The 13,189-nt window shown below is 39.7% G+C and overlaps 1 protein-coding gene across 2 annotated transcripts; it reads right to left on the reverse strand.

Moving 5' to 3' along the window:
• Positions 1 to 544: 544 nt before the first annotated feature.
• On the reverse strand, positions 545 to 11,700 carry LOC310960233 (ethanolamine-phosphate cytidylyltransferase-like; the record flags this gene model as incomplete). Of its 2 annotated transcripts, none has more annotated exons than XM_083931862.1 (13): positions 545 to 672; positions 1,097 to 1,185; positions 1,283 to 1,348; positions 1,446 to 1,511; positions 1,636 to 1,713; positions 1,800 to 1,882; positions 2,577 to 2,709; positions 3,277 to 3,318; positions 3,395 to 3,479; positions 3,688 to 3,754; positions 5,054 to 5,215; positions 5,480 to 5,568; positions 11,570 to 11,700. In XM_083931862.1, 13 exons carry the CDS (start codon positions 11,698 to 11,700, stop codon positions 558 to 560), a joined length of 1,206 nt encoding a protein of 401 aa, XP_083787988.1. In that variant the 3' UTR covers positions 545 to 557. The 2 variants fall into 2 exon arrangements, with proteins under 2 accessions (XP_083787988.1, XP_083787989.1); XM_083931863.1 differs by having other exon boundaries at positions 2,577 to 2,724.
• Positions 11,701 to 13,189: the final 1,489 nt, after the last annotated feature.

The following is a 13,189-nucleotide window of genomic DNA, read 5'->3' on the forward strand; positions in this document are numbered from 1 at the left end:
GACATGTTATCCTCAGATTCTCTAGTGATTTTAGCATCCTCCAGAAAGCCTGCAATCACCTTAAAATACATAGATACAGTACATAAAGCGTATATGTAGATGGATCAGTTGTGGGGCTACTCCCATTGCTGAGCATTAAGCAGCAACAACCCCATGGAAATGACTGACCATTCATTTCCCGGTTACAGTTTTAATGCCTGACGTATGACGTATGTGTGACTGTTGACTTACATGAACATGTATTTGCATATGCCGAATATATATTAATACACAGAAGATCCAGACACACACACACACGCGCGCACACACACACACACACACACACACACACACACACACACACACACACACACACACTGTATACCTGATGATCCCACAGCGGACTATGCCGCCCTGGCTATAAACGGGCTGCTGTAAGGACTGCTGTCATAGCCAGTATTGTGTGTGGAGGGTGTCATAACACATATAAAAGGGTTGATTTTACTGTACATGAGTTTAAGTTAATTGGGCTTGTCAGTGTTATGTTGACATGTAGTCGATGCTTGTTTGGGGTCTTCCTACAACACAGCCTGGGCTCTTTCTTTAGTCTTGTCCTCCTCTTGTCGCTTCATGGCCTGGATCACAGCAATTTCTTTGGCCTCTTTCTTCTGGTTCCTTGCTTCAAATAGCAACCTGCATCAAAGAAAGGAAATTAGAAGAGTCAGTTTAATAATGTTCCTTAAAGAGCAGTAAAGAAACAACTTCCCGTTTATTTTAAAGGTCCCATATTGAAAATACTCTTATCACACAGAGAAAATGCACACAGCCTGCATTCAGAAAAGTCTTTAAACAGGTTTTCCGGACTTCCATACAATGTGATGTCACAGCTTTACTATAGAGAGGTAGAAAGTGCTGCTACAGTGATGTTACAGCCATTCCTCAGCTGCATTGATGGAGAGTGCAGATATGGAAGATCAGAAACGCTGACCAATCAGAGCAGACTCAGATTTTTAAAGAAACATTTACTAAAATGGAGCATTTTCCCAGTGGATATCATTTAGAACTGTCTATTTCTGCCCCCAGTCCTTTGTGGATAGGCCACTTTTTTTTATTTTACCTGTTTTTGATTATCCTCTGCACAATGGCGTCCGTAGTGAGGCTGTTATCACTGTCAACTGTACGCAGGATTCCTTTCCTTCTTGGCTCCTGGATAAGAAGAAAACATGCTAAATAAATGTGATTCATCACATATGCTGATAACCGTATTTCATGGAGGTGTTTGTGACAGTGTCAAGAGTCTTACAGCATAAGGGTCAGAGCCATCCTTGTCAGGATATATTTCTGTCTTTCCATGGCAGACAAGATCCACCTGTGGATAAAAAGATGTGCTATTTTATTAATCTTTATTTGCAGAGAATATTAATAACTAGTTGTGAGAGATTATTCTATTGCTGGACTGTACGTACCTTGAAATGATCCAGTAAATCTTTTGTGACTGCAAAGGGTGCACCAATCACCACTTCTGACACATACTGTAAAAAAAAAAAAAGGGAGGCAACATGTCAAAATCAGAAATCAATCACACACCAAATGAATTGTAGAGAAATAAGATATTATTGCAATGCACTGAGTTGCTGATGAAAAAGAAGAACCTACTCGACAAGCGAGGACGCTGAGGGTTCTCTCATGTACATTCATGATGGGGTAGTTTTTCCCTTTGTAGCGGTTCACCTCCTGAAAAAAAATGTAAAATGTCAAGACTCGACTCAGGGAGGCAGTAAATGTCTCACACAGGGGAAGAAGAGCACAAGGTGACTCACCTGATCAAAGTGCAACCCCACTATAATGTATGGCTTTTCTGCTAGCTTATGAACTGCTTCCAGGAAGTCCACATGGCCAATGTCTGACAGGAGACTAGTCAAGGGTGGCTCTGCATCTCAGAAAAGTTTACTTTTTTATAGCATCAATCAGGACTGGGGGATAGTTCAATATGATTATCATGTATCGTCTTTCAATGGAACCGTATAGTGATGAAATCGTATATCGAGATATTATACCTGAGGAAACATCATTTGAAAATTTCAGTTTTGCTTTTATATCAAAATCTTCATGTCAACCATATATATATATATATATCAAACAAATTTATATAAAAATTGTCTATTAGTATATATCGCAATGCTCAAAAAACAGCGTTTATGTCATTAGGACACACTTCGTTCTGATTCTTGAACGCTAAATTCTATTTTGAACTCAAGTAGTTAATAAAATGAGAAAATATTCAGCACTTTTTATTTGTCAAGTATTTCATTCATACAGGAGTATACAAATATAGGCTTTACCATATGGTTATTTCAGTTAGACAATTTATCTATTGAATTACCAGAAAACATGCTATATCGTGATGTATATTGTTATCAAGATATGAAATTACTTAAATTGGGACAGAAGATTTTGGCCATATTGCCCAGCCCCAGCATCACTGCTTTTACAAATGGTAGTTACGAAAACATCTCAGTTATCTAAACTGTATATCCTTGTTGATTAAAATAATGTAATGTCCAGCAATCTTTTTCAGTGAGGTTCATAAAGGATACGGAAGAGGTCAAAGGCTCCTGCCACATAGATGATAGTGTCTCCGGGTTGAGGCTCCTGGCCTGAAGCAAACTGGATGATCTTCTGTGAAGTCTGCAGAAACTGAGACACCCCCGTCCAGGGACTGTGGCCCTTCTGACCATGGGACCCCCGTAATCCAGAAAACAGGCACAGTGAGTACAAACAGCATAGTAATAATACACATACACTTCAAACAGACCATTGCTGGAGTATCAGAATGCTGCATCATCACCACCTAGTGGTGAGAGTAGCAATGTCACCTTTGCTCTATAGCTTACTTAAAGCCGTCCCAGCACATTTATTCAACCATTGCCAAATTCACAGCATTATTCTGACGGTCTTAAATGTTTAAATGTGAAGAAACACTCTACTGCTTTAACACTATTTAAATCCCCTGTTGACTGTGAGTTACTTTCCCCATCCAGGAACAGAAGCGGCATTCATTGTTTACTGGCAAGGTGTGTGACTTGATTATAAAGTCCACAGTCAAGGCCTTTGTTTAATAATGGTTGACATCTGGCCAACATAGCAACTTTTGCTACATGAATGACAAAACAGTTGAGGAAGAGGAAGCCAAAGAGCTGCGAAGTTGGGTTTTATCTGCAAATTGGTAGCAATCTCAGGATTTGACATTGACTAGGTGGTGACCTAAAATAAGCTGTAAATTTATTTGGTACCTACCTTTCCAAAGTTGTCTGTGTGCTGCTGATAATCTGAACTATCCTAAAGAGAAGAGAGGATTGAATTAGGCATGTGCTATGTACTGACGGCATATATAGAGAATGAGGCTTGTACTCACAATGTTGCTGTGATGTGCTTTGGTCATCAGTAACATCCTGCCAACCAGATCTGTGGTTGAAACTCCCTGGGTTCTCTTACACTCCCTGGAACAACACAGTACATAATGTAACAACACACACACACACACACACACACACACACACACACACACACACACACACACACACACACACACACACACACACACACACACACACACACACACACACACACACACACACACACACACACACACACACACACACACACACCATCCTGACTGTTCTTCTGCATATTTCAGAAAAAACTCACCTGTACCGCCCTGACTTCTTCACCTCTTCATACGTGTCTTTTCCATCCACTGTTAGTGTAATATCATCTGAAAGAACAGCATACATGACATACAATCAACTTAAATGGGACATATTATGCTAATTTTCAGGTTCATACTTGAGTTTCTACTAGAACATGTTCAGTGTTTCCTCTAGGATTTGTTTCAGCGGCAGGGGAAGGCCAACAACAACAGTAAAATTTATCTAACTTAACTTGAGCTTGTTAACTCTACCTTTCCCTCTTCTGGGGACGCTGCTGAAGAAAGAGAGTGAGTGAAAGGAAACGTGTTCAGAGCAGAGGAGAGATTAAGTTTAGCAAAATATGTGTGAAGATATTAAGTGAATGTACAGTAGCTACAGTTTTCAGTTTGAGGGCGAATAAAGATCTGCAGAGCGGAGTGATAGAGGTTAGCTCCGGACACTCCGGCCAGATGACAAAATAAAAGGGTCTCCTCCTGTGATTTCTGACTACAGGAGAAGCCTTCACTGAACTACTATAAGATATTTTGTTGTGTTTCCTTTTAGTGAAATGCTGTGAATTAATTTGAGTTCCCTCTGGTAAACAGTTAACTACATAATGTATGTCTAGAGCTTTTATTGTGAAAAGTAAGAAGGAAAACATGGAGCTATCTGCGCTGCTTTGTCGAGGTTGAAGTAGAGAAATAGTTTTCCATCTGATCCATAGATGGATGAGGTAGAGTTGCAGACTGTGTTGCTGTCTTATAACCCCACAAGTAAAGAAACAAGATGGTTGGTTGATGTCTTTATTCGGGCTGCAAAAAAATCAACCTTGATCCGAAAGAAACAACAAAAGAATTGCCTCCTGTGTGTAAAGGCTTTACTCGTCTCTCTCCTTCTCTCTCCTCAGTGCGTGTTTCCCAGATTCTGGAGCGCTGCACTGATGTGGCAGATATTTCTGCATCATCATTGCAGTTGAGGAATGACTACACCAGCAGTGTGGAGGCACTTTCTACCTACAGTATATAAGGTATAGCTGTGACATCACAACCATACTGAAGTCCTGACAGCTCTTAATACATGCTGTGTGCATTTCTCTGTGGTTTGAGCATTTCTATACTTCCACAGTATTTATATGGCACCTCTTTTTGCTTTATAGTAAAAAAAAAAAAAAGACATGGAAATCTCACTGGGACCTTGAAATTAATTGGGAGGTAGTTTCTTTACTGCTATAATAAGGAATACAATTAGATTGAGACTTTTTTTTCTAATTTCTTTGCTTTGATTACAACATTGGACCTTTCAAAATCAGCAGTGACCAGCATTGTTTATGGCTATGAATCTGTTTTTGTTTCTAAATAAAGACAAGGTGTAGTGATATACTGTACCTCCGTGCACACAGAAGTCACAGTTGTACTTGTCGAGGGTCTGGAGGGTGGTGACGTAAGGTGCTCCTTCCACAACCTCATCCACCCATTTTATGGCCCGCACCATCTTGTATCTTTCTGCCTGAGTGAAAACTGGCGGACCCTTGTGTTTCGCAATCTCACCTTGAAAACAAAACATGCACACTCAAACGATACTGTTGGCACACACAAATAAACTGAGATTAATAGAACGGAGAGACAGAAATCTCCATTTGCATGACATTCTGATAAGCAGTTTTTATAGTGACTAAGCACAGCATCGGCTTCGTCATTGAGATGTTTTATCATCTCTTCAGCAGAAGGAAAGATTGGCCATATCTGTGGGTGGGTTCTATTGAAGATATACAGTAGGAGTGGGGTGGTTGAGTCAATGGTTATGAGCCTTACCATCTGTGTGTACTCCAACAATGAGGTAATCTCCCATGGCCTTGGCCTGTCGCAGCTGGTTGGAGTGGCCATAATGGACCATGTCATAGCTGGGAGGATAAGAAGATAAGAAGTTAAAAACTTTTTTAAACTCTTAGTTTGAAAATCAAACAAAGAAAGATTGCTTGAATTACAGTAATACGGTTTGACAGCCTTTTCTGTCATCAAAATGAAAAAGCACGTCACACAACTCTTCTCCAGTACACCATGCTTTCCTCCTGATGAGAGCAAGATAGTCAAAAACGTCTAAATAAGGAATGGTTAACTGGATTAGTGCTGTGTGAAGCTCACACTTCTATCAAGTTAGAAATGGAAGCCTTTCTTTAGAGCTCAGATGTCGGAATGTTCTTGAACGCACCAATGAGGTGTTTTTAACTTTTACCAAAAAACAAGAAAGTTGATAAAAACAATGTGAAATAAATGAAAAGCGATGACTAACTGCAATGCAGGAGATATATAGAAGTTTAAAAAACATGCAAAAATATCTGATGTTTCTGATTTTATCGTCCCACCAAACTAATCCATGCGCACACACGTGGTATGCAAGATATCTGATCAAAGTCTCAACATAAAAAGGTCAACAGCATAGTGTGTCCTTCCCTCCCACATCACTCCGCCCAGACTATGATACCATCTGTAGATAATTAGATTAGCACAGATTGGAGACTGAGATTGTAACATGGTAATCTAACACAGTAATAGAGAACAGATGTGCATTAGCCTTCCATCACTATTACTACTGCTTATAGCTGACATGAGTCTGATTATTATTAGGGATGGGAATTGATAAGATTTTACTGATACCAATGCCGGTATAGATATTGATTATCGGGCTTCACAGGATTTCAGCATCAACACAACTGTTTGTTTTCTTTATTTCCGAGTCAGAACACAGTGTAGATGAAATGAGAGAATACTTGTATAGCTTCTTTTTTTTTGTTCAGGTTTTTCAAAGTAAAAGTCTGCTGAACCTGCCTGCAGTGCACTAATGTTATTAGAACGCCGTGCTTTGTAACGTCTTATCTCTATCCAACATGACGCCTTCTTGCTGCAATATTCTAACAGAGCAGAAGCATGTTTGACGTCAGGGTTTTGCAATGTGCAGCTGTCAGAAAAACACAATAATAAAAGGAATTAATAAGCTTGGATGCATAGAGTACCATTCTGGTTCCAATTCCAATTTTTTCTTGATTCCCATCCCTTATTATTTCTTTTTCTGCTCTACTTTGAAGTTGACATTGACGTCAAATATGAACAAAAAAGAGAAGACTCTGACTGATGACTGCAGGTGACACTAAAGTTGCATTGAGTTTATTAGGATCTGATCTGAGTAATTGACAGTATAACCATAAGCAAATCCATGACAACAATTAACTTGGAGGACCGTAATAATAACAACATAATAATGGCTAAAGTGAAAAAAACATTAAATTTGGCATGAATCCTCTTTTGTACTTTAAATTACAAGTCGGCTCTCTCAGCAGTCAGGTGTAAAACAGCACTATGAATAGCATCCTCAAAAATCAATAAGAAAACAGATGAGCACTGCCAGAACTCCAGTTTGTGCACAGCCACAACAGTAACAGAATCCCATGTTGTTTTCAGCCACAGGCTATGCTAATGAAAGGCAGCATCTGTGCCTTGCTGCAGAGTCACGATATACAGCTTGACTGAAAACAGCCTGGACTGCACTTGAGTGGATTGTAATAAACTATTACCAGACTGCAGGGCTCATCTGTGTGATTCAGATGTACCCACTACCTTCAACAAAATGGGAGTACAACATAAAGAGGCTTGTTGACGAGGAAGCAAGTTTATTTTTCTGCTTGTGTCTTGAGCTGTCAGTCTAATGAAACGGGATCCACGTGTGCAGGCTCTGAGGCGATGTGCAGGGTCAGAAGAATGTGGGGGAGCATTTTTGAGGTGAATGAATAGAGAAAAAAAAAAGACCCACAGAAAGAGTTACATAAGATCCGGAGGCTGCTTTTGGGGGTGCTATACTAGCTAGATGCCCAACAAGTGTTATCGTATTCCTGTTGTATTTTTTAGCAGGGATGGATCATGACCTTGGGGTGATGAAATATTAATTAGCCTAGCCTGTTAGCTGACACCCAAACAGCACCTACGCTTCTCAGGAACAAAACCAGATGGGCATCTGTGGACACAGTGATTGAATACAATGGGATACATGTAGGAAATTCCAGTTAATGGAGTACAGAAGTTATAATCTTGACATAATGGTGAGGTTTCAATTGAAAAATACCTGGATATATAGTAAATTGTATAGCTCTCACTCATGATTGTACACCCGTTGACCTTTCATAGGCTCAGTCATTGGTACTTGTTCATTTCTTTCTGACTATGGTTACAGTCTAGGATCACAAGATTACACAAGTGGTCTTTTTGTCCGTTCCAAGTCCACAGACTTCATAAAAAGAAAGAAAGCTTTTATGTGCTCTGCTCCCCCCTAAAACTAAGTAAACTTAAATGATTTAAAGCTCTTATAAGTACGATGGTGAATGAATCGGTTGGTTATTGTCACTGTGCGTAGATATTTTTCTTCGATGAGTTAATGTATGTCTTATTTTCTTGTGATTATTGTTGAATGTAACTTTTTTATGTGCTACTACCTTGGTCAGGTCACCCTTAAAAATATAATTGATCTAAATGGGTCTTACCTGGTTAATGATGGGTTAAATAGTTAAATTAAATAAAAGGAGTGCTTATGATGTGTTTTTTGTGTCTTGAGATACCAATATTCTCAGGTAGGCTGGAATAAATAAGAAAAAAATACGTTTATGGATTAACTGCCTTGCCAGAAACACAGTGGAAGTGGACTTTACACTCCTTGATGACGCTTCACTGACAACTGATCTTTAACAGCCATCACCTCTTTTCAGGCTGACAAATGCGCCTCTTTGTACTGAGAAATAGGGGCAGGGTCAAATATGTCTGAACAGATGAAGTGACTGTACCCTTTCCTTGGAATTTTCCCCTCATATCGCTGACAACGCTGGATGTCAGTAAGAGTTTTAATGGTGTCCAGCAGGGCTTCAGGAGACAATGTGCTCAGTGACGGGCACGGCTGCACAACCTACAGTGGCTGTAGCAGGTGTGGGCTGGAGGGGTTATAGGGGGTTAATGACATGAGCTGTGTTGACATTGGCTCTCTTTGCGTGCTCATCCCACCGGTTAATATTCTGGCATCCCAAATATTCTCCAACATTCCATCAAACCATGGACAGGCAGCCACACCTAAATGGCAGAAATTCCATGAGAAAAAGCCACCATAATCCTTTTATTTTTTCCACTGCACCATGGAACCAGACACTGTCACCAAGGCTCGGTGTTTCTCTCAGAGGGAGACATCTTAAAGAGGCGTTCCAGGGCTGCAGCTAAGCATCGTTTTCATTATCGATAAATTATTTTCTTTATAAATGAAAAGAATTTGTAAAAAAATATTTGTTGAAATTTCAAACAGCTACTGGTGACTTATTCAAATAGCTTGCTTTATTCAAACATCAGTCCCAACCAGTTTGGAAAGTCAGTTTGCAATGACATATGGCAACGAATAGCACCAAATTACCCCACATTTTAGAAGTTGGAACCAGTGAATAATGTCTCAAACCATAAATCAATTATCAAAATACTTAGGAATACATTTCCTGTCAATCTATTAATCGATGAAATAGTTTGCCCAACTTTTTCAGATATACACAGCTGAAGATTCTCTCACTCAATACAATAGGGGTGAAAATATTTGTGCCATTTCCTTTTAATAGGCCAAAGACCTCACTGTCAGCAGTTATTATTTGTATAATAGTTCATTATTATTTCCTTCAGCGGGAAATACTTCCTTATGAAAACTGTTCACACTATGAACAGTGTTGGAATGACAGGTTGTTGCTGAGTTTACAAACAAAATTCTACTCCCATCCACTGTTTTGGGTGATGATGACAAAAGTCTAAAAAGCAGAGTTAGATATACCAATATGTCCAGTATGTCTAGATGGAATAATACTGTATGCATTTTCTAGTTTAGGGGAAATGACCCTTTAAATATCACTATGTGATTGTAAGATTACATTTTATCATGTCAAACTGAGATTTAAACATTGGCCACTTCGTTGGTCTTCCATGTTGTTCTGTTCAGCAGACAGTCGGATACTCTACAGGGGAGTCCTCTTGAAAGTGCCAAGGTGAGGTCAGTGACTGACATATTAGTGCACTGACTGAGCACCATATCTGATATGACACTAAAACCTATAACTGTATCTAGTCCAGTCCATGAAACATGTTTAGCATCATTAGGCCTGTCCGTCACATGAAAAATGGCCAACAAATAGGTTTAGCTTTTATATTATTAACAAGAACACTGCTGCTGCTGCTGCTGCTGCTGGGTATCAGGAGTAGTGTTATTACACATTATTTTCCTGAATAACCAAGTAAAACCATGACGATATAAATTTATTGGGTTTATAAATCACAAAAAGTATGATACAGACATTTAGCTGGAGGAGCAGAGTGAACAAAGCTCATCTTTGTTGTTGGCCTTTGTTGCACGTTTGTTGTTTTTTGCCAACTGATGTGAACACATAAGCTAATTGTCCGTGGTTAGCCTTGCCCTTCCCACAGCTGTGTGTTCACATTAATCATCTGTATTGCATTAAAGACCGTGCCTGGTGTTACATGAGCGCCTTGCTCAACTCTATTATGATTGTTCTTGATATCATTACACAGTGCTGAGAGAAGACACCTTGTTTGTTTATGTGCCATTGTGGCATCATGAAAGTAGTCCCATGAAAAGTCAAACTAAGTATGTTCAGAGTGGCCTGGAAACCAGGTGATCTGAGGTGCATGTGCATCTAATTGCAATGTTCTGGGTGTGAACCTGAACCAAAATCAAACAAAGAAGTATTTAATCTGTGTGTAAATGATTATTCTGTTTTGTTGAAAATAATCTTAATGGGACTTTGTAATTCTGGTATACGATTGGTCTATTCAACAATCCGCACACTCACCAAAACTCAACATAATGTGATGTGCCATGGTCATCATCAAATCAGAGTATAACCTTCTTGGTTGCATCTCAAGGTGTACTGTTATGGAGTATAACGCAGCATCAAAAAGCTATAGTTTCATACCAGTATATTATGATTTTCATTCATTAGATTACAACACTAAACCGCATGTCAATGACAACGTTTAGAGGATGATTTAGTGCAACATTTAGTGGCCTCTGGACACTGAAACTCCAAGGACCATGCGTCCTACACACACACACACACACACACACACACACACACACACACACACACACACACACACACACGCACACACACACACACACACACCACTAGTGCATGGGTCAATCTTTGAGTCATATTTCCGTGGAGCCTTATATAAAATAAAATAAACTTTTAATTTCTTTCCCTGTGGGCCCTTTTGCACTTAGGGGGCCCACATATTTACATCATGGTGGATCCAGGCCTGTTTAGTGGTCACATCCAAAAATGTCTGGCAGAATCTGTGCCAACTTTACACATGATAATGATATCTTAATTCTAATAGGTGTGTTAGTATGTACAATAATACAAAAATGTATACGTCTTACATTACAGACTATAATTGGGGCTGGCCATATAGGAGGCTCCCTCTACATGACAGCGAGTTATGATAAAATGCAGCAGTAAAGATCAATAAATATCTGTCCTGATGTTATTATGTAACATGTGTAGGAGAAAAAATGAGACTAGGATGCCCATGGAGAGTAAAATAATTGTAGTGGTTATGTGTCTGGACATTGAAACTCGCATGATAGAATATATACAAGAGACTATTCAATTAAAAGTCTGTGTATACTGATATCGCTGGAGAATGAAGCAGCAGTCCTGTGAGAGCTGTGTAACCTGCAGCAGGCCTGTCCCGGTGGTCGGTGAGGTGACAGACAGGCTGACACCCACATTCATTCAAACGTGCGCGATCCAAACGATAAGAACAGCGTTGTGGCATCTTCACCACACCACGTCAATCATCCGGTAAGTTACTCACCAGCCATCGCACCACACGCGGATTCTTCGCCTCCTCTTCTCGGGACTGCAGGCTGCAGTGCCGGGGGTTGTCCCTGCGTCTTTCCCGGCTGCTGTGTTCACTTGACGGTGGTGATGTCCGTTCTTGATCATTGTTCGAAGCTGGTGAGTAATCACTTTAAAGTGCAATTGTAGCTACAGAACGACTCCCTCCGGTTGAGATGGTGAGCGGTGTCAGTTGTGTGCCTTGTTCCAGAGCAGGACAGCCGGTTTCTGTGTCAGCAGCAGCAGCAGCAGCGGCACCATCAGCAGCAGTAGAGCGTTGCGCCAACGCCTCCTTTACCGGCGACGCAACGACGCACGACGCGCTACGTCAAGTCGGCCACAGAAAACAGATAGGCCACGAAGGAACGGAAGCACTCTTTATAAAACTCCTTTGAACACACCCCGATAGTCGCTGATTTTATTTTGAAAAGACCGAACACGAAGACGTGTGTTCATTATAGCAACTTTGACACTGGTTGAATCGTACGATGAAATGCCGGTGCAAGCCTGGTGCACGCAGCCGACGTGTTGTTACATAATAGCGGCGTTTTCCAGCTTTCCACTGTCATGTGACAATTACTGGATTCCCACAGAATTTGCAAGCTATCTGCCAAAGCTGTCTTTGATGACGTGCCAGGCTGTGGTCTGTACGTTCACTTCAATTTGCTCCAAGTTATCCCTGGGAAACAACAACCATACGACATCTAAGATAGTTCCTTTTATCCATTTACACAAGCTTAGCTGAACAGTCAACATAATTAGTGTTAGAGATATTCTTCCTTTGTGCTTCTGGGGAAAGTAGCTCTGCCAATAATAATGACATGTTACATTATGCAAGGTGCAATATTGTTCTCAGTTGCAATACTATTTATAACTGTTTCATATGCATACAAATGTAACCACCTCTCTTTGTTCCCTTCCCTTCCATAGCTTATTTATATATTCTTGTATTTTGGTATTCTTGTGCCTCTTTTAAATTGTTTTTTAATGCACCAAAAGTAGTAGTACTTTCATTGAATGCAATAATATGATTATAGATGCTATTCAATTTAAGGTGAATTTAAGCATAACAAAAGCAATGTGGAATGAACTATGTATCATTCCACAATCAGGATCACAACCAAGAAGAAAATTGATTTACATTGAGTTATTTTCAGGTAGCCTAATAATAATTATTTTATTTTATTTAGCCTTTATATAACCAGTTTTTTTGTGTGCCATTGACATCAAATATCTCTTTTACAAAGGAGATATGGCCAAGAACCGCAGGAACACTGAGTTTCAACATAAAAGCACAAAGAAAACATTAAAATGATCACACAAAACATTTACACACCAACAGCCTGCATTTAAAAGATTTCACCATGGTTTCAAACAAATTCAGTGTTACTAATTATGCAATTCAACACCCCTACAGTCCCTTTTTATAATAAAAAAATCTTAGTAAAGATTACTGCTCAGTTTTTGTTGCCATAAAGATAATTTTTTGGAGTGTTGTATAAGTGAACAGTGTCCATATAACATCACCAATGCATTCGATTGCACAGGTGTTCCTAATCTTATAGCACGTATGAGGTAAAAGAAACTATCAATAACC

Source organism: Echiichthys vipera, assembly GCF_963691815.1.
Source record: "Echiichthys vipera genome assembly, chromosome: 17".
NCBI classification, from domain to species: domain Eukaryota; kingdom Metazoa; phylum Chordata; class Actinopteri; order Perciformes; family Trachinidae; genus Echiichthys; species Echiichthys vipera.